A 24,449-nucleotide genomic window follows, 5' to 3' on the forward strand; every position below is an offset into this window, starting at 1 on the left:
AGTAAAAATCTACTCTTGACAAAGCTGTTACTACCACCATAAGGCAAAACTTCAGAAGCAGTTGTTTGTATGAAATTCTGTTATATCATTTCCTAATTTGGGGGAATGGTGGGTATTTTTATGTTTTTAAGACTTGGTAAGTTTGTGCAAAATCATTATTTATTTCACTCAATATTTCCTCGCCTAAATTTAATCCTCTGACGTTGGAATCATCTTCACAACAATTCTACTTTTACAAGTGGAGGATTTTATCTTTAAGGGAGAAACAAACCACCTGATCTGAGCGAGAAAAACAGTGAGAAAAAATTCCTGGTGTTAGACAAGAGTAGAGTAGTAAAAACTGGGATATGATAGAAGAAATTCTATGAAGTCAGCGGGAAGCCTGACTGTAAACAGAAATCAATATTTCATCACACTAGAGTATGGAAAACATATGGCAACATGAAAAATACGTCTCATTCATGTTGGGTTTTTTGTGGTTTGGTTTTTTTTTTTTTTTGTCATTGTGGCACCAGTCAGTAAAGCTGCTATTATAATGCCTCTATAATATGACAGTGACATATATAATTTTACTATTTGTTTTCCTCAAAATGGAAAAAATGCTCTAAATCCAGAGCATCTTGTTTTGTTCTATTTGCATTCTGGTTGGAACACTCACTAAATATCACTTGCTACTATTTCCTTCAGAATAGAAACAAGTAGAACCACATCTCTCGACTTTACAAGAGAGAATAACACAATTCTCTGAGAGCCCTGAGGAAGAAATACTTCCGATTTCAGGGCTGAAGGCAGAGGAGGTGGTCACTTCCACTCCTAACCGCCTGTCCTCTGCCTACATGCTCAGGTCAATGGCTCTCAACTGCAACTGATCTCTTGGGAATAAAGCGGTAATACAAATATTCATCCCGAAATTCAAACTCATTTGTAATATGCTGGACGACGCCTCCTTTCATCAGTCTGTCTCCATACATCACAGCTTCACCACGGTCAGAGGCCAGGCCAACTTGCATGAGCCAGTTCACCAGGTCACAGCCAAAGAAGATGCCAGTGGAGATCTTTGCACCACACCTGTATGTCAAAGGAATGATTCACCCACATGTTCTGTAAATCTGGTATCACCACTGCACGATGGGGAAAGGCAAGGAAAAATAGCAGGAAACAAGGAAAGACATCGTGATAGTTAAGAGCATGTTAGAAGAGAATTTGCAAGTTTTGTATATTAGGGACATGCCAATGTTCACTACCTTTTCCTACAGACATTTCAAAGAGAAGCAAAATGTATGTACAATGTTATTTTAGGCTTGTGCAAATAAACTTAAGTGAACAAAGTAGCAATGTTCCTAAAACCAGACACAATGTAATTTTATCTCATGAATACTTACTTCCCATGTACTCATTAGCATGACCATTTCTGCAACAATGTATCTGATCTGAGTGCGGCATGCCCGCAGCAACAGGGACTCAATCTGCACTTTTCATTCCATTTTATAATTTCCCTACAGCTTTAAACAGACACTAACTGCTTACATATTCTGTACACAAAAACCATTTAACTTGCATATCCGGTTAAATATTTACCACACAGGCAGTACTAAGAATAAACAAAACCTTTACAACAAGACTAAACTAATTTTCTTTTACGTATTTATGAGGCTATGCCGCTAGTATCTACCTAGTTGCAGTAAAAATATATCTACCTAGTTGCAGTAAAAATACCATTCAGAAATTTACCTGCAGCAATATATGTTTCTGGTTATCTAAAATCTGCTCTATGGAACCCAAGTGCAGGGTTTCTGAAGATGATTAACAGTTACACAAAGACAGCAAAACCCAAACTTCTTTCTCTATTTTTTTTTTTTTTAAGTTAAAAGCAGCAGTAACACAGAGCAAGTGTTAACATACATTAGCAGGGAAGCAAAAATTAAAAGAAATAAAAATCCATGATTACAAGGTCTCAGTTACAGTATGATTAAATCAAAGAGGATAGGATCAAGTTAAATGAATATTTAAAACGAGAAGATAAATGCTGTAACTCACAAGGAGACGTAAGACATGAAACTAGTTCTGCACAAACATAATATTAAAACAATGAAGCAACAAATGTCAAATTTTGATGTATTCTCAAGTGGATATATGATAAATAAAAACCACAAAATCCAACCAAAGGGCCCAAAGTCCAAGTAAGCACAACAGCAGCAGTCACAGTAAACACAACTGTAAAACCTGTCATATTTCAAAATATACATTTTCTGATACATCTTTTACTATCTGGCATGAAAAATGCAAGTCCTCAAACTGCCATAGTTCATTTTTCCTAAATGGATAACTTCATTACTTTATTTCTTATGACACTTGACTGACTTCTAAGGAGACTGAATGAAATCACGATGCTGTCAAATACAGTTCTGGAACGTGGTTTCAGACTATCTGATCATTAAAAGACCATCCCAAATTAATCGTACTTAAAAGATCACATGACAAGAAAAGTGTGTGTCCTGTTAGGACAATTCTTCATGTCTCCATTTCATATGGTAAATATTTAAACAAAGGCAGAATCTTTTTTTTGTTCCTGCTGCTTCTGTCTGCATTTCTCTTCTCATCCACCTACACGTACCTGGATACACAATCTTTGAGTTGGGTATCATAATTTGCCTCTGAAAGCTTTACTGATCTCATAAATTGAGGTTTAGGTCTCACAAGAGGGAAAAGCAAAAGAAATTGTATGAACTCAAAAGGCTTAAAGATCCTAAAATGACTATAACCTCACATACTAAGTAGCCTCTGAACACACATTGGCAACAGTTGCAACAGTTTAGCCTCCTGTAAAAGCTATTTATTAGTAAACATTCAGTTATTTAAGTACTGACACCTTCTTAATCTCAAAACAAAAGCAAATGAAGGATCTCAAGTTTGACAAAACTCACAGACACCACAGACACATGCACTTTATTAGAGGCATTATCATATACATTTCTTCAGAAAGATCTTCTGTCCTGAACTCCAGCTAAATGCAAAACCTGGGGCAGTGTCTTAATGATAGAAAACTTTTCATAATTTATATAAAACCTAGACGGGATAATGTGATAACTTGCACCTCAATGTTTCAGCGCGAGACCAGAAACATTTCTCTGTTACTGCTAATTTCTTAATCCTCACCTTGAGGTTTGAATGCCACAACAGGAATCGCCCACAGACAGATTAAACTGCATTTCATTATTTCCAAAAGGTGAGCTATGACCTTTGTAACAGGTTGTATGTGCAGGGAGAAACCTTACCTTCTGCCTCTGACAATACTTTTGACGCAGTGATCTCTATGATAACGAACAAACTGTTGACAGGTCATCCTGATTTCCTCAGGTACAGAGGGATCTGTATGCCCTGCTGCTTCTCTTCCTCCCCAGAGAAATTCAAGTCTTAAAAAAGAGAAAACCAGCAAATCAACTAGAGGCATTTTTAAGGAAACTGCAATTAATAGAACGGAACTCGTAGGAAGCTTATCACAACTGTTTTACTGGTTTTGTGCCCAGTAATTTATATACAATCTTCCTAATATACTTGTATGGCCTTTGAACATGGAGGGGTTTTATTCCTGGCTCAGTCAGAAGGAAAGACAGACAGTAGCTGGGAGCTACCTTTAGCTGCTGGATTCACATCACAGCCAGCTACCTCTAAGTTAAAGATGGCTTTGTACAACTTAAGCCTCCACAGTGAAAGCGTCCATCCACACAAAGTACTTGCATGAGGTTATGAGTACAGGACTTTAAAACAGCGATGATAGAATCTGGTTCAGCATTCACATCTAAATTTTAATTTATCAGATGAAAATATTTCTGAAGACCCATCATCTCACTGATCTAACCAGATACTTCACTATCATTTGCCAAAGATTTTGTCTATAGGAGACTGTGGGATTTTTGTCATTGGGAGTGTCATTAGGACAGCAGTAAAAAGTCACGCCCAGTGAGTTGCAATTAGCTCTCCACAACTGGGAGAGAAAATAAATTTGGAAGATCAAACAAATAGGAAATGGAATGCAACGGTACTGAATACAACAATTAAGCCTTTTAAAAATTATTATTGTTACTAATTAAGTTTATAGGTGTAAGTGTAAAGATTCTATTTACCTTCGCTTGAATGGTAGAATGATTAAATGCTTATCTAAGCCAAAAATACCAAAGCAAATGAAGCCCTGGGGAGAAAAATACAGCAAAAGCAAGGTTAAACAAAACCTTTGGTTTCTAAAGAACAGAAATAAAATGTTAAAAACTCGTTACCAAAACACATGTGAAAAGCATCCCTCTTCTCTAGGTATCATTCAAATGTATTCTTTTCTGTGCTTTGATTTTTCATTTGGGCCTTAAAAAGACAGATTAATACATAACAATCCATCAAAGAAACTCTTCAAGAAACAGTTCGGTAAACCTAATGCCGGGACATGCCACCTGACACTTCAGGATAACTGACTATCCTTACATAGCCAGTTGTTTAAATCTGTCATTGTTAACGTCAAGAAAAGAACTGACTTACTGTAACTTGAATGCTAGAATGCTCTCTAGTTAATTCATTTTTCTGTGCCACTTTTGTATCAAAACTACTATCATTACTTGATACTGCACAGCATCTTGTAGGCACATCTGTCCATGGATCTGTAAAACATTCCTCTAGTATGTTAATTAACACTGCCTTAATTTCATCTTCATAGATGACAAAGCTACCTTGTGGCAGTTTGTACTGAAACAGACTATGTGCAGCTGGAACAATTATACATCTAACTGTCAGGTATTAGTTAATGGTGCTGTAACTGAAACTGAAGAGATAATAACTTAAAGCCTTACAGTGAAAGTATCCATCTTACACCTATTTAGTTATACTGGTTTAACTCCACAAAATCCTACTCAATTTCCATAGGCATTTGGCATTTAGTTGTCATTTGTACCTTTGAAAGTGTTCATGCACATAGAAGACGTACTATGATAAGAAAGCTACCAAAGCAAAAGAATAAGCTTGAGGACAAAAAAGGCAAAACAGCAAAACGAGCTGGTGACTTGAGCACTGTTTGAGGACTTCAACTTACAGTTCTTGTAACAGCATCTGCTGCGACACCCACTAACAAAGTCATTTTCAGAACCAACATTGATAAGTACCTGACCAAAATTAAACACAGCACAGAAGAACTGCAATTCCACATATAGTCTTCCAGGCTCTTGGTTGAACAGCCACCACAAACAACTGGAAAGATTCTGTTAAGAAAAAAAACCACAGCTAAACCTACAAACCTAACCTGACTGTTAAAAACCAAAAGTACTTTTTTACTCTTCACATACCAATAGACAGTTTTCGCTGCCTGTCTTTAACAAATGATTCAGATAACAGCAAATAAGAAGGAATAAACACCTTAAAATACCATTTCAGTTAGGCTTAATAGCTGGGGAAGAGGGGGGAGGGAGGAGGGCTTGTGGGGGTTTTTTTGTTGTTTTGTTTGAGGGTTTTTTTGGGGTTTTTTTTGGTTTTTTTTTGTTTTTTTAATAATGCAAAACATACCAGCCTAGAGATCCTGCCCCTTTACATGTTTACCTAAGGAACTTGCCTTAAGCATACTTAGGTATTCAACCTAACACAGACAACATTAGCCCAGAGAGATTTGCAGTATTTATCTTCAGGCCTGTTTAGCTGAGACCCCTGCTTCCTGCATATTTTCTGCATAGTTAAGATTGCGTAAAGCTGAAGCACTTACCACTTCAGCTATTTTAGATGCCTAACAGAAGGAAAAAAAAACTCCAAAGTTAACCTCTTTGGGTGTAAAGGCTAATTCTTTGATGTAACTGGTCTCACTTCATAGTATCTATGTAATCATTCAGATACAACTAAAATAGAGGCTAACATTTGGGACACCTCTTAAACACAGAAGACATAAATCTGAGGAAATTTGAGAGAGGGAAAACTTCCATTTTGTAATTTAACAGAACCCAAAAAGCAACAGTAGTAACTATTACACTACATAGTTCTGCCACACTGTCCTGTTTTTCAGTATTACATATTTGTGCCATAGTTTTTCCATTTCAAATAAAAACATTTGCCCCCTAATCCACAAGAAGCTCAACTTTGAGCATTACATTCAAACAGAGAGAGTTGTTTCTCATCTTTGTCACAGTTAAAAACTCAAATTATATCCCTAATGCATTACATTCTGGTATTTCACACTTTTACACAGGAGCAGCCACCTTTGCAAGCTGGGATCAAGTCAGTAATGATGCCTGGCAACACCAACTTAGCTACGTTGCCTCCAAACCACCACTAAAAGCCACAAAATTGCATTTTCCTATTTCAAATAGTGTCTTACATTATTCTTCATTACTAAAGCATCTCAGAGAAATCCAAGTTCCAAATATAAGCATGATCAAATGGAACAATTTTTATACAGTCTCCTTCAGAAATAGAATTCAGTTTATGTTTTTGATTACTCTCTAGGGAAGAAGACTAGCTTTTGAGGAAAACGGGAAGAGAGGCAGTAGTGATGAATTGATTACCAAATGATACAATTCCTTCCCCCCCCCCCCCTTCAGGGTTGTCCAGTGTGACTTGCTCATTAATATCATCAATCTTAACTTGCCTTTAATTTATGATGTGGCACAGAAAAATTAATTTTATAAAATTGCTCTTCCAGTTAGGGGCCAAAATAAAGCATCTAATTAATGAATTGTTACACGAGTAATTGGAAGATTTTTACTGGGCTGTCTACATAGCTTTCCTAAAAATCATTCTACCTCAATCAGTTAAACAGCATGGGTAGAAAAAAAAGATATTTACAGCAAACAGGCCAACAATAAGAAGTAAGCACAGCAACACATGTCTGGCCAGCTGTTTGTCTCCAGTCTGTAGAAGCTGCTCCTCCTGAGCCAACACGCAGGTTTGAGCACTGCAACGACTCACACACTGATCAGCTGAAAAACACACCAGAATTTTTCATTAGGCTTCTGACTAACAAACTCCATGAGCAAACTTATTAATGGAACTTGCTGAGTTAAATTACCTTGTAAGTATCCGTACTGAAGTCACACACACAAAATGTAATATTAGCTTTGACAATAACCTGTTCAGACATCTATTCTCAAATGAAACAGGAGTTTACATGTGCTCCTAAAATAAAGAAACTTTTTGCAGCAAAACTCTTCTTCAGAAGGTTTAATGCAAACTTAAGTTGTGGCTAACATTTAGAAAACATTACTAGAAATGGTGAAAAAAAGATAGTCATTTCTCAGAACAGTTTTTAAACTTAGAATTAATTTCTGGAATAAGTATTTCAAATATACTGTCAGCTCTAATGTTCTCTAGATCAGACAATCAACCCTATTTATTTCAGTTCTGTGACTGTATTTTTAACTTAGTGTATCAGAACACGGTCACAATCCTACCAAAAGAGACAAGCACACAGAGAATGGATGCCTGTCTTCCAGCTGCAGTTCTAAGGAATTCTGAGTATCTTCCTCTAGATGGCAGTGAAAAACTTCCTGGCAAGGACCTACCTAAGAATTTGCACCAGATACCTGTCATAGCAGTTCAATGGAATAGTAGAAGCATTAGTAATTTTTGCAGCCAGTTACACAAGTGTACCCATTACAATTTGCTTTTACTCATTTTTAGTTTTGAAGTGTTCACTTGGTTGAAAAAATTTCCACTCAATCATAAAACATTTTCTACCTTATCTTTTAGGATAAGAAAATTAAAGTGGCCTTCCTCTATCATTCGAAAACATTCTTATGATGCTTGTCTGAATTATTTAATAGATAAAATAGTTGGCAATAGGTAGAAAGCTAGTATTTTGTGAGAGGAGACATAACTAAGTGTGTTTCAGTGCGAAATATTTAGATTTGTTGAAAGTTACATTGCATCCAAACAAAGCATAAAGATATGAACTTCCTTGCTAAGGATGCAAAAAACCAAGAAAAAGAAACTAGGAAAAAGAGAAAGGTTGCACTGCAGCTAGCTTTGATTATTGAAAGCGATGTATGACGAGAATGGGCTGAGCATGCAGTTTTCCATCAGGTGCTTAACAGTCACTTTGATCCATTTTTTCTATTTCAGTGACTCCTAAGGCCCCCTTAGTCAATTCTCTCTTTCTCTCTCCCCTAGACATGAATAGTACAGCAGCATGGGCATTTGATCTGATCTGCAGTAAGTGCCTGCTCTTCTAGATCTCATTCAGGTTTCTCATTCAAAACCTGTGCATGATTGCAACAAAGGCTTCACAGACCTTTTTAGAAGACACAAGATGTGACTATGAGAATGTAAAAAAATGTGTTTAAGTTGAAAATTTGAGGCAAAAGAGGGTTAGGCATTCAACTTTCCAGTGTCCAAACAAGGCAACGATGGAGAGGTAGAATCTGAATGCTCAGAAGGATGTATTAAAGTGGCTTAGTGGTAAAAATACAACCCAAAACAACTGTCTATCTTGAGCACTGAAAGATTACTAATAACCTTCAGGCAGAAGAGAACAAACACCTAACATATTGCCTAATACTTGAATTTAATATTAAATATAAGTTATCCACGTAGAGTTGAGAGAACAGCCCAAACAGTTTCTTTGCGAGAAAAACACTGTTAAGTATCGTGGAAGAGTTTGTAGTATTAAAACAAGGAGACACTACTGCTTTACCTGTCTCAATTGGAGGAACCTTGCTTTCAACAGCGTTTGACACTACTTTGCTCTCTCCAGCACAGGATAGTTCACCATTTGTTGTTTGACATGAACAGCAGCCTATTAGAAGTATACAGTAACAGGATAGTTAGCTTTCTTCACTACCATAACTTATTTTCCAAGAATAACAACATATTTTATACAGCTTTAACTACAGTGCTCAAAAATAACCCAAAAGGAGAAAGCAGACTTAATTTTTCCAATTTGCTGTGAGGGTAAATGGGTTGCACTACTAATATATAGGAATATTTAACATAGCACTACCACCATGGAAGCAACACAAGTACTTTTAGCTAGAGGGAAAACACACAGGACAAGGCTATGTACAAACAAGGAGGATTAGAAACACATTAAGTAGCAATACTGCTGGCATATAATGTATTCTCTGAGAGACAGTTTAGTGGGTAAACAATCTAAGATGTCTAGTGGACTGCATTTATCACATCCTTGTCAAGATACCACTACTTATATAAACACCATACACATGCTTCTTTTTCCTGTCCACTTCCCCCACGCTTACTGCAATAACCATCAAACTTAGAAACATAAGCCTAAATCCTTGGGCAGTAATATCTAGATTTTCCTCTGGCCTAGTATAATGCTTTAAGGTGTAAACAACTGTACTTCCTAGGTCAGAATTATATTTGGAACAATTTTTATCATATCCCAAACCATTTATGCTTTTACAAATCTACTTTCTCTACCTCTTTCTGTAGATGGCTGTGCAGAAGACCCTGGAGAAGGCTGTGCAGAAGACCCTGGAGAAGGCTGAGGCACAGCGGTTGAAACTTGTTTCCCCTCTCTCCCTTCCACTTCAACCTCCTCCACTTGGCTACGCGGTGAATACGGGTTCAATACCTCATAGCTTGACTCTTGCCTATTCCTGTTCATGCACATAAGTGAGATACCTGACATCAATATACTGATGAACAGGATTACTGCTGTGGTAATTATCTGTTAAGAGAGCAAAGAAAATACACTTCAATATAAAATAAAGGAAAACAGTTGCATATATCTGCCTTTCTAACTTTCTGTACATTCCTAAATATACTAACAAATGCAGCTGAATAAGTTCTCTATATTTACTGCTCTTGCATCTTGTGGCACTAAAAGAGCAATGAGTACATGAAACTAATTTTTCTTGCCTGAGTAATTCAGTTTTTGGGGTTGTGTTGTTTTTTTGTTTTGTTTTGGTTTTTTTTGTTGCTGTTTTGTTTGGTTTTTTTGTTTTGTTTTTTTTCTGTTGTGGTTGTGGGTTTTTTTTTTTTTTTTTGTTTTTTGTTTTTTGTTTTTTTAAAGCGGGGACCCATATTTCCCATGGAATCCAAAAACATCCACTCATCATCATGGTCTTTCCCCTCAGGATCATTAGTGCTCCAGTTTAACTTCTGTTCTGGTACCTTTTAATTTCAAAGAGGAACGTGCTCTGGTCACCCTCTGCCACAGCTCTAATTTCCATGCTTTCACCAATGGGGAGCATCCCATTAATTAACCTTTCCTTCTAATCATCTGCTACTGATACCCAGCATCCACTCTGAGGCTATTTAATACTGGTGAAAGCACCACATGTATAATCCCGAGAGACTCCTAGCCTCTGTATCCATAAGAAAGACAGGGAAAACAGGACAAATATCTATGCTAGTGCACTTTACATCCTCTGATAAGAGGAACTATTTATTGGTAAAAACAGTAGTTCAGGCTCAGGGATTTTCAACCCATGATTGTACAGAGAAATCTCCCATAGAGCAAGCAGCTACTGCTACACAGGCAATGTAGATCCTATCTATTACAGACCAAAAGCCATTAATTAGCTACTGGATAGTAATAATTTTAGATAATTATCAAGCAAGACTACAAATTAGTCACCAGGAAAAGGGCTCTGAAATTCATTACCACTCTGAAGCATTTCCTTGGGGAAGCCTACTCCCTCTTTTTCTTAGTCATAGTTGCCTAAACATGAAGGTCCTTGTTCAAACAAGTTTTCCTAATGGTTCATTACAGAAATACATTTTTGTATCAATCTATAAGCATTCTATAATGACACTGTTATTATGGTAGCCTATACTTTGACTGAAAACTACTTACATGAGAAGCAAAAAGAGAACACAATTTCTCAATATTGTATTGGACATGGCAGAAGTGATGAGGACAGAACATGTTCATACCTGGTGTTTTCCATAGAAAAAGGCAGAGTCAATACTAGAGTTGTTGTGTTCACCAACAATTAGTAAAATTCCCACCAGAAGTGCTGGGACTCTGAAAGAGCAAAATACAAACAAAGTAACATATTTACCATGCTCCCACTAATTCTACAGGGAAAAATCTGAATTAACTTACCCCCATCCAGCTATGATAATAAACCCAATGGGAATCTTTACTGTTTCTCTCTTCCTCAAGAGAAACAAAGAGAAAGACAGAAAACCTACAAAAAACCCCAAAAGAAATGCCTTGTTTATTATCAAAAAGGGAACTGATAATTACAGAATCTAAACACTTTATCATGTGACCTGCCCAATAACTGAGATATTCTTCTCAGACCTTCAAATAGTCCAAAATTCTTTTTCTAGTTGTATTCTGAGAAAGTAAAACAGAAGCACCTATTATCTTAACAAAACATTATTAACAATGAAGCACTGAAGAAATTCCAGCACACTTTATATTAAATATACACCTATAAATGCTTACAAAAGTTCACAAGTGTTTAGAAGTAATCATAAGAACATTTAAGACACAAGTAACTAGTTCGTTAACAGCAGTTGATCTAGACCGACAATCTTAAGTATTCAGCTATGACATTTCTTGAAAAACTGACTAAGTCCTTTATGAAGTCAATAATAAATTTCACAAAAAAAGTCTCACATATTTTTACATATAACTATATAATGGGAATGCCTATTCTACACACAACTCAGAAGCTCAGCAACATTTCCGATGCTGAAGCAAAGCTAGTATTCATTTTAGGCTACAGTAATCATGAGCTACCTATTTCAGCTAAACACAACTTACTCCACAAAAACAACACAGGAATTAAAACCTTAAACTTCTGGACTCAAGAATGGTATATAAGGTCTCCTGAATACCCAAAGTCTCTTTTTCTATCATACAGGTAAGATTTGCCAAGTTTCTTGATGCATCTTTCAACTCTGCCTACTTCAAATAGTCCCTTCATTAATCATCTACACCTGCAGAACACACACATTGGTTTTAGAAATTGCAATTGCCAGGGGAAAAAAATGTTAAAGCTACTTTGGTTATTTCCCTTCATTTTGTATTTCCTACTTTTCTGAGGCACAAGGTTGTTAAATCTTCTTAATGCTGAATTCTACAATAATTAAAACCTAACCCTAAATTTTAATTAAAAGCTGTCAATAAGCTTTGGACTAGCTGAAGGGCAACCCATCACATTCGCTCTATTTGTGATTGCTTCTGCCTTGAGAGCACGTTCTTGTCTGTTGCTAGAAGCTAGCAAGGCTGCTGTATCCGGCAAAGACAAACAAGACCTGCCCAGGTATAAGCTGACACTGAGCCCAGCATTGCTAGCGCTGCAGCTCGGCACAGCTTACAAGCGTATGCACATCTGTAGGATTACATACAAGGGAAAGGAACAGTTACTCTGAATAATATAATCAAATTATTTCAGTACATCAATCTTTTATTACAGCACCTAGGTTCTACCTAGAAAAATCGTACCTGTCCACAGGTAGGTGCTGTAAAGTGAGCTGTAGAGGAATATAAATACTAGGATCTGCATGGTGATGTCTTTCTCTTTAACAATGAAATTCCATACCACCATTCCAATGCAAGCAATAAACTGTAAAGAAAGGTAAGATGCCATCACTTAAATTGCAAGACCAGGATGACAAGAAAAACTGAACACAATGCAATATTGCTAAAATAAAATTCAAAACTCCACCCCCAGATTCACTGAGGTGTAATTTTATGAATTGGGTAGTTCTCTTAGCAGCGAAGCAGCACAGCAGTAAACTCAACATTACAGTTATGTCACTAACTAGGGTATCCTGTTTTTGGGGGGGGTGTGTGTGTGTGTTGGGGGCGTGTCTGACAGCAAATATATAGCTCAGATAAACTGGGAATAAGACAAGTCAGGAAAAAAATATATAACCTTAATCTTAATGTATCTTATAATAAGTAAAACGTAAAGCTTTTGTTAAGTACAAAACATTCATTTAAAATGATCTGGACATGAAGCTGAGGTCAACAGATGTTCGTTCAGTCAAGAATTATACAAAGTTTTCACCCAGAGATACCCCATATATGACAGTTTTAGTATTGAAGGAATCTGAAAAAATAGGCTGAAATATTATGGAATAGGTAACACAATATTTCAATTTTTATTTTTTTTTTTTTTTAAAAGAAAGCTAACTTTACTATTATCAACAAGAAGCACTTGCAATTCTCATATGTGACTTTTTTCGAATGTGGCTCCATGACCAGATCTCAGAGTTTACCCTTTCCCTCTCATGGCCCCCTCTCCCAAAAAAAGGCACAAAACACTTCAGAAAGCGCTACTGCACAGATGTATTGTGCAGTTGACTTCAAGGGAAGAAGGAACACGTACTCTATAGTTTTCTCTCAGTTTAAATAACAATTAGTATTAATCCTGAGCTATTTGGCTTTGCCCTTGCCTAGCCACCAGCCATGCATTCCCACACCCCTCCCTTGCATCAGCGCTGGCCCCTGGCCGATCCCCCAGCGAGCCACTCCAGGAACCTGCTGATCCTGGCATTGCTGACTTGCACGCAACACTATTAGGCAGTAATTTATAGTGCTAAAAAAACATTTCAGAAGCCACGCTCCGTTCTGATTGCTTGTCATTCCACTTGAGAACTGTTACTCTCATTTTCTTCAAGGTTGTATTTTAAGGCACATTGTTTAGACAACTGTTTAGACAAGTCTCACATTACATTCCCCTGCTCTTCTTAGATGACTACAAAGATATAACTATAGAAACCAAACTTGTAAAAATGTTAAAAAATAAGACTTAAAAGAACTCCCAAGACCATCTTCTTACTACTGACCTGAGCAACAAGTAGGTTTGTTGTAATCATATGAGGAAGCTGTTTGTATTTCTTACTCAGAAGAACAACAATAAGAGACCAGATCTAGAACACACAAGATAACATTGAATTTAAGACTAAAACAAACCCCAGAAGAACAACATGAGTATTATGGCAGACTATGGTGAAATTAACATATATAACAACAAATCTTCTTGACAAGTTTCTTAGCAACATGAATACTGTAGTCAGCTCCACATGATCTCCAGCTAGTCTCCATGCCTCAGAAAATATGTCCAGAAAAAAAGCAATGCATCTTTGTGTTTTCATGATAGTGAAATATTTCCATGGAGTATCAAAGGCTTCCCTCTAGAGTGCAGAAGCCAGGTTGTTCCTCAGGTCATAAGTGACTACAGAAGAGTCCGGCAATTTAGAATTTAAAAGGTTCTGCCCCCGTCATCTTTACTGAATCTCCCGAGATTATTCACGATGGCAGTATTCAAGTCTGCCTTCCCTTAAAGCAGTTTCAAGAAAACAGGACTTCAGTGAGACATCAACTTAAGAAAATTCCAACTTCCTCCAACACGGATGTTTTTATTTTAAAAAAGCAAAATAAACAAAATATCTGTAATTCCTATAAAGCCAAAACACAATTCACATTGGACTTCTGGGATAACAACCCCCTTTTTAAGAACTGCACACCCAAAATTTCTAGGAAAGGAATTTGATAAAGCTAAATTAAAATTTCCAAATTAAACATTTTCACTAATACTCATCAATACTTCATTAAATAAATACTCATTGATGTTTCTGAAGCTGAAGTTTTAATACAGCCTCCATTATCGTCATATCCAAGCACCTCACAAGATTTGAAGTACTTATTCCTTGTGAGTAAGCTAGTGCTGTTACTCCCCCCCACCCCATTATTTTTTAAAAAACAAAGCGGGACTAAGGACAAGTAGCTAATAGCTCATACACAAAATGTGTGTGTGTATCAGGCAGCCAAATCCCAAACTCTCAAGCCCTCTACCAGTACTCTAATTCACTTACCCATCTCCCTCCACAGTACAGCTTTCCAGCTGACCCATTGCTAAATCAAGAAGATTTTTAACTTCTTCCTCATCCTTCTGCAACAGGATACAATGAGGAAATGCGATTCTTATCCTACCATGACTCAATTTGCTGCTTATGTATTAACACTACCCTGACATGACAGTGAGCTTTTGTATTTCACTTCACCAACACCTACCAGAGAAATGAGGCTGACGATGCTTATGTCAAAGCTAACATTTTGGAGTGCAGCTGCCAGTGGGTTGGGGTCCATAGATGGAATGGTCAATAACCAGGCAGAAACATACATAATAGGTGCAGACACAAAAGTGCTTATCACCATGCCTGAGGTAATCTGCAAAAAGTGCCAAACAGAAACAAGAACACAGTTAATCAGATCTCAAGCTAAATAATCTGCTTTCAGGAATACAACCACTGGCAAAATTGCATCTTTGACTCAAACATACGTGGACCTTTAACAAATCACTGACTTATTTCTATGACAAATTACATAGAATTTGAGCCAGAAAGTATCCATTTTATACATACAAACAAGCTTCTGAAATAGTAGGAATACAGAGTTTCCTACTGCAAATTCTTACAGAGCTTTTCATGGGTGTCAAATATACTAACGACTACAGTCTACGGGTGGATTTACAATGTCACAACTTACTTTTGGATGCAAAGATTCACACCACAAATAAATAAGCAAACTTGCAGTTATGCAAATACTAATATGCAGCAATTAATGAGAAGCCGCCATATATTTCAGTGATTTATAATTTGGCTTCTCATTGTCTTTCTGCTTTCTAGAATCTGCACAGTCATGGAAACAAGAATTTTTACTCATACTATAGAACTCCATTTTAAAGAGATGTCCTCAGTTTGGTGGGCACAAAATTCTACCTTGTAAGGTTTACTTTTAGTGTCCTTTTGTTTCCCCTTTTCTTTAAAAAAAAAACCAAACCAACCACATATAGGTAACACTAAAAACAGTGGAAGTCAACAGGAATGTCTTAATGTCACTTCAAGTGGAAGAAAGGAAACAGTTATAAAATTTGTATCTTAAGATGGAAAGATAATCAATATCCTCTACTATAAAAAAAAAATTAAAATGCATTTCTATTGCAAGATTTAACTGAAGGAAACACAACAGAATCAATTAAAGCATAAGTTCTTCCGTAAGATTTCAGTATTAAGCTAGCAGTATTCTTACTGAAGTCGGTAACATAATTTCTGGTTTTTTCCTACAAAACAGTAACTCAAAGATAAGGTCTTTGGGAAAAAAAACAACCACCAAACCCAAACAAACAACAAAACCACAACAAACCTACAACAAAGATATGAGTTCTTTATATTTAGTTATCCTAGTTCTTCCTACTAGAGTCAAGAATAATAAAAGTATGAGGACTTATTTTGTACTATCAAGACACTTAAGACATCAGGAAAGAGTACTTTGCTTAATTAGTAATCTGAAATATAAATTATAATTGAGATCTAGGGAGTACAAGTAAATCTAAGGAATCTACACTACAGAAAATCAAATCCATCAAGCCTATTTATTTAAGTATTTCATCAACAAAGTTAAGCTCAAAATTAGTGTATGTTTGGAAAAAGCTAACTACATACAATTCCTACTTCCATATTAAATTGACTTGCAAATATTGCGACACCAGGTGCTGCTGGAAAAACTCCATAAAGAAATGCATAGTTTGATAAACTGGTGTGATTGACCACGCTGTCGCTCTTGTCCAAGAGTTCCACCATTTCTCTACATAGAAATGGCATCATAAGTCTGAAAAGAGAGGGAAAAAGTAGTTAAAAAAAAATATTACTCAAGCTATAGCACTTGACTCTTCTTTACTCAGAAAATTAACAAAAAGAAAACTTAAGGCTTCTTTGAATACTGTTACTGAAAAGCAAAATACTGACATCACTTTGAATGATTCTCTTTATTTTTACTGACATTTACCAGCTGCTTAAAATTTTTGTGTCACAAGTTAAAAAAAACAACAACCCATACACAAAAAAAAAATGGTAAAAATTACACCAGTCTCTGGGATATAAAACACATTCTTTGTATAAACCTCAGATTTAGAAAGGTAAAGTATACCCCCCCTCATTTTTCAACTGTTAGAGTAATAGCAGCTATAAGGAGTCAGCAGCTTTGAAAATTCGATCACTTTTATGTAAGCTGTCTGAAATATAACAAGGGTTCAAGATTAAGTATTCCATTCTGAAAGTTCTGGCCAGCAAAACACCCCTGTATCAATGCTATTCTGTTCACCTGTAGCAATACCCAAGATCTCACATAGACTTGCTATGTAAGCCTTACACAGGCTGATTATATAAACCCACCAGTAAAGCAGAGTGGTAACATTAAAAACCATTTCTTCTCATGCTTTTACAAAATTTGTCATTGAGCTGGTTTAAGTTTGCTAGTTAGTTGTACCTTCAAATTTTAAAGCGTAAACTTAATCACCAAACAGTTGTTCTATTATATTAATTATAGCTCTGTAGCAAATAAAATATTTAGTTCACCAGTAACTGCGATATATTCAAGGGATGGCATAAGTTCTAAATACACATTGTCATTTATTTGTGCTTAAAAGTCAGACAGTTTAAGAGTGTAAAGTGATCATTTTTAAGCTCTTCCAATACAGCAGTTTCAAACATTTATAGACAAAGCAAGCAAAACCAAGTAATTTAGAGATGTAGTTTTTAATCCAAAGAAAATGCAACCACTAATCAAATAATACTTAAACTCACTCTTGCCTCATTATTTAAATAGCAAATTTTTATTTAAGCTAGTAATTCCCCATACACCCAAATCATGACAGATGGCCTGCGGGCAGCCCAAGAAGCCACAGCACCCCTGAATTCTTTTCTCTGCAGAGGCTGACAACAGGTTTGTGGTGTGCAAAATTTCTTTTAAAGGTTAACAGCTGTATACTATGAGAGTTTGGGAAGCACTCACCCAGAATACTGGAGTGAAACACACTATCACTATAATGATTTTGAGAAAAAAGCCATCTGACCAGCACATTCAGAGCTTAAAACATCTAGAGAACAAAATTATAAAAGTACATAAATCAAACTTACAGTTTAGCTGTGATGAGAAGGATCAGTGCAACAAACATACCCTTTGTCAGTTTTTTTGTTTGTCCCACCATAGTTAGTCCAAGGTAAAAAAGTGCAGAGCCAGAAAATGAACTGCCCAGTCCGTCAAGAAAGCTTTCAAGGTATTCAGGAATTTTCTGGCCGAGAATAAAGTTTGAGGCAATTCCTATGAAGACCATGAATACAATTGGGTTCTGCAAAACTCGAAGGAGTGCTAGGCCCACTATTTTGATTTTGCTCTGTGACATAGTGCGATTATCCCTCCACTTCTGGATTTCACAGAAGATAAACCCCAGAGGGTTTAGCATCATAAGAGATATTGGAGCCACTAGGTAAATGTACTGGAGATATTCTGGGTAAGTGGTTTGATATAAAGCTTCAACTAGAAGACAGGAAATGAAAAGTGATGAGTGATAACATTTCAGAACAAAAATACATTAATATTGAAATTAAGTTTTGTTGTCTGAAAACTAGAGAAAAATTATTTCATTATCCTTCAGAGGTAAGTGCATTTACAATCAATAAAAGATGATGTAGTAAGAGAAGAATGCCCAATCGCTATTAGGCCACAGTTGTCTAATGAACACATTAAAGATTAACTATCCAATGCTATTTAATCATTCTATGAATATTCTACAGTTAAAGGAAACAAAAAAGTAATAATATAATAATCCCACATGCTCCTTGAGTCATCCCAAAAGCTGAAAAAAATATGGCTTTTTGCTGAATTGCTTTTCCTCCCCAGAAACACGCAAGTCGTGGAGAATTACGTGCACCTTTGCAGGACACAAGTTGCTTCTCATAGGAATCTTATATCTCTGGATTTGACCAGTTTTCAGGGAGTAAGTCAGATATAATCTTTCTACACTGATCCCGTACAACACAGCAAAACAACAACCAAATAAAAAAAACCACATTAGCTCATAATTATTAGTTCATTTTCTGGACTACTCAGGACAAGACTTATTGCCGTAGTTCTGGTTCCTCAAGGAACTTTTGCGCATTTGTTTTCATTGCTACTACATACTTGTAAGTCAAGGTAGAACTGCTTCTTATTCGTGCTAACAGCACTTCAAAAATCATGAAGAGACTCTGGAAAGATATACAAGATTCTATCCTAGGGTGAATTAAAAAAATCCCAACAAACAATATTTTTAAAGTAGGATTTTGCTTTCTTTTAATTATAATACCCTATATTAAGGGCACTTTTAAAGCTGCAAGGTCTTGCATCCTGCAGTATGCAAATATTTTTGGTCTCCCCATCATAATATAGTGACTTGATATTGAAAAATGGAGAAATTATGTATATGAAGCACTTCCTCAAATAAGCAGTAAAATAATGTTGAAATTGCCATTACTGCTTCATGTTTGCATTTTAAATGTGTTTTATAAACAAAGAGTTCAAGTGAAATTACTTTATTTTAAAACTTCTAGGTTTATACTGTTGTATTTCCTGAGTATGTATACCTAAATCCTCCAAAATTACTGTTTATCCAGTTAATAATCCAGAGTTCATCTGTATAAGAATGGCATGTTAATTTTCCAAACATCTTTGGAAAGATAGCATTTATCTTTTACCTGCCTTATAATGTTATTATTTCCAATAATTTTCAGAAACATGCGAAATGATGCTTTCTATTTTAGTTTTTCCTACCCAAGTTAGAGAGAAACACATTCTTCCCCAGGCAGAAGTATCTTAATATGCAGGTGCAGTTCTAGTTGTACTACAAAGAATATATTAAAAAAAAAGGAAAAGGAAGCACTATTGCATGAATATACCTGCGAGACCTTTCTATGGGATAACTGAGCACTCTTACAGTACTAGATAAAATTTAAGATTACTAAACAGCCAACTGTTGCAGGTATTTCCATTTTCCCCATATACTAAACCTGGTTTTTTTCGGAAAAGTTTTCCCTTGTGACTACATTTTTCAAAATCCAATTTTTTACCTTCATATTAGTTAAGCATCTGGAATGACAGGATCTACTAAGTGCTAAATCAGCATTTACTACAAACAGCTGCCTCTTTAGACTGAATAAACTGACATTCTCAATTAGTTGATTTCCAATATATACGAAAAAGCACTAAAGGATCTTTTCCTCTTACAAGACATAATTAAAGTACATATACAAGAGCTACCTGTCCTAAAATCCCGAATAAACTGATGAACAGAAGTACCAAATTTGTGGTTAGTTACTGCATTTAACAAGCCAGTTTTAAACACTAAATATATTCTGATAAATAAAACCTCTTTAAACATGCTGGACACGTTTTATGTAAGTCAGAATTTTCTAAACCCCCAAACCTTAAAGCAATGCTTTTATGCCGCTTTATACACAATGACCATTTCAATCAAATGCAACTCAACACAAATCACATGTAAATAACAACTGAGTGAAAAATGTAATAAATCATTACTTTTTGTTTATATAATACAATATATTAAGGTCTATATGTAATTTAACCAATTTATGAAGTCACAATGCATTTTCCTGGGTAGCATAAGGTGGAACCAATGTAGATTTCTGAGTCAGTGGGAAAAAAATAAGAAATCACTCTTAAGGAATCCTTAACACAGTGAAAATAATCCACAACTTCTATCTCTGATGAAAAATTTTCTTTTTATTTAAATCAAGGTGCCTGCTTGCTGTGCTGATGAAGAAAAAAAAATAAAAGAAATTAAAGATATTTTAATACTTTTTTTTTTTAAAAAAAAGATTTTCCAAATCATAGTTGCTCAAAATTACATATGAATCACATGCTAGTTGTTCATGGTTAATACAGTTAGCACCATTAAAGTAATGATAACTGAGCCATCATCCAACAGTTTGCAGTTACATTTGTCTATATTTTATACACATCCACCAAATTTGAAGAGAGTAAGAAAGACTCAGGATTATCCTCAGTGTGCTGCCCTGGAATAGGGAGAATAAAACTGCCAGCTCCTCAAATAATCTAAAATATGGAGCTACTTGTTGTTATGTATAATCTGGAATTGCATGTTTAACCTTCTCTTTTGTAACTGTATTTTCAATTTGGTAATCAAGTATCTTGCTTTTTGCTTTGCTAAAACAGACTTGCTTTCTTTTCTTGTTCTTAACCTTTTTTGGATGATAGGTGTGATCTCAAGAGAATTTGAGAGGCACAGAGTACTTTCTCTCCAGGGAGTAGCAAACAAATAAAACATAGTCCAGGCATCCTCTCCAAATGCCTTTCACTTGAGGTGTATTTTGAAGATCCTGATGCCTGCAGTGTGCATTCCCACACCAGCTGCATGGGTCAGCCTGGGGAGAGGCAGCACTGAAAGCTACATTAGCACAAAAGAGCCTCTCAGGCAGGTAAAAAGCACTGCAATTCAGGTAGTAGCAGGAGGGAGAAGCCTGCTACAACTCCAGATCACTTTCTAAGTATCATAGTATGTACAGCTAAAAGCATATTAACATGCCATTAAGAAAACCAATAAAAAGGAAAAAAATCTTCCTCAACAAAAGGAACAAAAATAATAGTCTTGCAGATTGGGATAAATTTAAGTTTAAGAACTGATATTGCTTGGAATTCAGAATATAGGCTTACAAGAACTAGAGTACACAGCTAGACAAGTTATACTCGGAACGCCTCTTTGTTTTTTGTTTGATTTTTAGCTCCACTGGACTAGTGGTTAGTTACACATCCCAAGAATGGCACTGCGGCTGCATAAAATTCCGATTTGAGATACACAAATGCAGGTTACCACAAATCACTCAGCAAGACAGACAGACTTCTTCCAAGACTATGTCCTAAAGCATGCCTACTGGCCGCAATAGAATAAAGATTAAGGGATAAAACACAATTTGCTACATAAATTATGTTAAGCAGCACAAGAATTAGAAGCTTCTTCTGAACAGATTTAAAGTGGGTAACACACTCCACAAAGAGCAGGTACCAACTTTATGGCTAGATGTTTTCTTTGAGCTCAACCAAGAGGTAATGCCAAATTAGTAAAAAATCCACTGCAGCTATTTCAGAGGCCATAGGTACAGGCTCACACTTGGCAAAGCAAAAAATTTTGGTCTTGAGGGAAACTCTGGCAATTTCCCATAAGGGCATTCTTAACCTCAAGTAAGTGTAAGGTAATTTATATCAATTTTGAAATTATATTTACTTTTTTTTCCATCTGATTTACTTTGACATGACGAGACAACAGTAGTTGGATTGTTTTAAATTGTCTCATTCATACCAGCTGACAGCTTTCTTCCCTTGCATAGTCTGATGTCAAGAAACGTGACTTGAGAAATGGCTGAGGTAGCTCATAACTTCAGTTTGGAAGTCAATTTCAAATTATGGAAAAATAAAAGCAAACACATCTGGAACACTGAAAAATAGTTTTAAAGAAGAAAGCATAAGGAACTACTTACCTATTGGATATCCCAGTGCAAAATCATTGCTTTGTGTAGCAAAAATAGGGAACAAACCTGCTTTGCTAAATCTATTCTCAGGACTGGCTACCAACAATGTTAAAATGCAGACTAAGAAAAACACAGCAGCTTTGGCAACTAAAATACTGTACAGGAAGGACCAATTCACATTTGAAAAGTTAAGTACCACCATGTTTTTGAACAGTAGAGCTGGGAGTGCAAAACGGGATACAAAATTTCCCAGTCCTTTGGCCTGAGTTGTTGTGATAATGTTGGCTCTTCCAGCTATGTAGCCACAAAGAATTATTCCAAAGCATTCTAACAAGGCTGGGAAAAGCCTGCTTATTGACATAGAAGGAGTACCACCAGTGGTATTGAGTCCAACTTCTCCAGGCAAAGAAATAGACATATTAGCTGAAGATGAGAGGTTGTTTGTATTGAAGTCTGGATAGTTATCCATTTCCTTTGACCACCACTTCCAAAAACAGAGCTTGAAATGATCTCATCTGTAAAAGAAACAAAAGTATTTATTAACTTCCAAAACTGTAAATATTTATGGTATCAGGCTTGCCGACAGAAGAGTTTACACTTACAAGTGCATTACAAATAAATAATGAGACAAATAATAAGTAGCTACAGAGAAACAACTCTGAGAAAGAAGAATGTTGAAAAATCATTCCATGTATACTCTGCTTTCAACTGTCAAATTGTTAGTTTTCTTTTCTAACTCCTTTTGTTTGCCCCAGGACATCTTATCTCAGGTCCTCCCTAAATCATGTGCTACTTGGTTCTTTTTCCTTCACAATAAAAGCCATTTTAAACTCCCAATATTAAAATCCCATCCTTGACCTCCCTTTAACTACTGCCGTTCACCTCCGCTTCCACACATTCAGCTTTACATGTGGTCAGGAGTCCTCTTTCACCTCCACCTTTAGATCCTATTTAATCCAGGTTCTGCCCCTGAAACAGCTCTTACCAAAATCCTGAGAGGCCAAAATCTTCTTAAACTCTCAGAATTGGTGTTCCATTTTCATCCTTTGTGATCATTGTACACCTTTATCATAATCATCCTCTTCTTAAAATTTTGCCCTTCCCATATCTTCTGTAATTACAGTTCCTCCTAATTCTTCTCCCATCTCTACTAGCTCATATAACATTTACATGGGAGAATCCCTCTAAATTTCTGTGGGCACCGATAGGGCTCCTTCCTTGTTCCTCTTTTGCCTCCCTAAGTCCTCTGCCTGTGCATTTTTATAAGCACTTATTCAATTATAAATAGATATCTCATTCTAATCCAGACCTACCTTCTACTATTAAAACTATCATTTCAGCCTGTCTCCAAGGCCTCTTTTGTGAATATCCTGTGAATACCAATTCAAATCCAATGAGACCGAAACTGTTCTCCTCCTATTCTCCCCAAAAGATGCTCCTTCACTTACTCTGTGCTGTGCACCTATTTTGCTAGAGGTGAGTAACAAAGATTACAAAATCCTCTAATTTAAGGGAAATGCAAATTTACTGAACTCATATTCATCTATAACTGTTGCAAGGAAAATCTTCATAGTCTATTGGTATTGGTTCTTTTTTTGTACATCCTCCTACAGACTCATTCTCCACACATCAAAAAAACCCTTGCTTTCATATTATTTTACAGTCTAAATTTATGCCCTCTTAATCTATCATGGAATAATGAAAGGAATAGCCCTTACAAGAAAAGAAGCACCAGGCAAGGAAGATAAATTCAACCAAGAATTGTGGCTTCTCCACCCTGGCACAAAAACGTTTGGCAAGGCCCTCGCTACTTTCAAGAAAGATTTAGAGATCAAATCATATTATCATCCTTCAAGTTTGTACCTTGCTTTGTGCAACTTTGACTTTTCCCAATGTTTCAGTATTGTGTGCTAATGATACACTTTCCAATTAGCAAGCAATCCACACGTGACACAGTGGCCAATGATCTAATTCATAACACTATTGCTTACCCATACATAATATTTTTAGGCCCATAACAGACATTTAAGCACACACTGAATTTATGCGCATCAGATATGTACTGTGACTCCTGATCTTCACTTGTTACCCACAATCCCCCTTGAAAGGGCTGACAATAACACAGCAGGTTCTATAGCAAGTAGACATGTAAATTCTGCAAATCACATAAACAGAGAGGA

General features: G+C 36.1%; 1 protein-coding gene across 2 annotated transcripts; it reads right to left on the bottom strand.

The window, feature by feature from the left end:
- Window positions 1-499: 499 nt before the first annotated feature.
- Window positions 500-22,744, bottom strand: GPR155 (G protein-coupled receptor 155). 2 transcript variants are annotated; one of them, XM_074145227.1, is made up of 15 exons: window positions 22,279-22,744; window positions 17,866-18,265; window positions 16,393-16,558; window positions 14,963-15,118; window positions 13,735-13,818; window positions 12,386-12,506; window positions 11,033-11,117; window positions 10,861-10,951; window positions 9,400-9,649; window positions 8,654-8,755; window positions 6,808-6,941; window positions 5,145-5,240; window positions 4,125-4,189; window positions 3,276-3,413; window positions 500-1,068 (listed from the first exon to the last, which is right to left on the bottom strand). In XM_074145227.1, exons 1-15 carry the CDS (start codon window positions 22,736-22,738, stop codon window positions 846-848), a joined length of 2,571 nt encoding a protein of 856 aa, XP_074001328.1. In that variant the 5' UTR covers window positions 22,739-22,744; the 3' UTR covers window positions 500-845. The 2 variants fall into 2 exon arrangements, with proteins under 2 accessions (XP_074001328.1, XP_074001327.1); XM_074145226.1 differs by having other exon boundaries at window positions 9,391-9,649; window positions 22,279-22,738.
- Between the last annotated feature and the right edge of the window lie 1,705 nt (window positions 22,745-24,449).

This window comes from Numenius arquata, chromosome 3 (genome assembly GCF_964106895.1).
Source record: "Numenius arquata chromosome 3, bNumArq3.hap1.1, whole genome shotgun sequence".
Taxonomy (NCBI): domain Eukaryota; kingdom Metazoa; phylum Chordata; class Aves; order Charadriiformes; family Scolopacidae; genus Numenius; species Numenius arquata.

Bases quoted from the DNA above. Each gene is read 5' to 3' on its own strand.
- GPR155 (XM_074145226.1), bottom strand. From the start codon at position 22,738: ATGGATAACTATCCAGACTTCAATACAAACAACCTCTCATCTTCAGCT. The intron at 15,119-16,392 runs GTATGTAGTTAG...CACTTTTTGCAG, and splicing joins TTAATATGGAAGTAGGAATT to ATTACCTCAGGCATGGTGAT. The intron at 10,952-11,032 runs GTAAGTTAATTC...TTGCTCTTTCAG, and splicing joins ATTATCATAGCTGGATGGGG to AGTCCCAGCACTTCTGGTGG.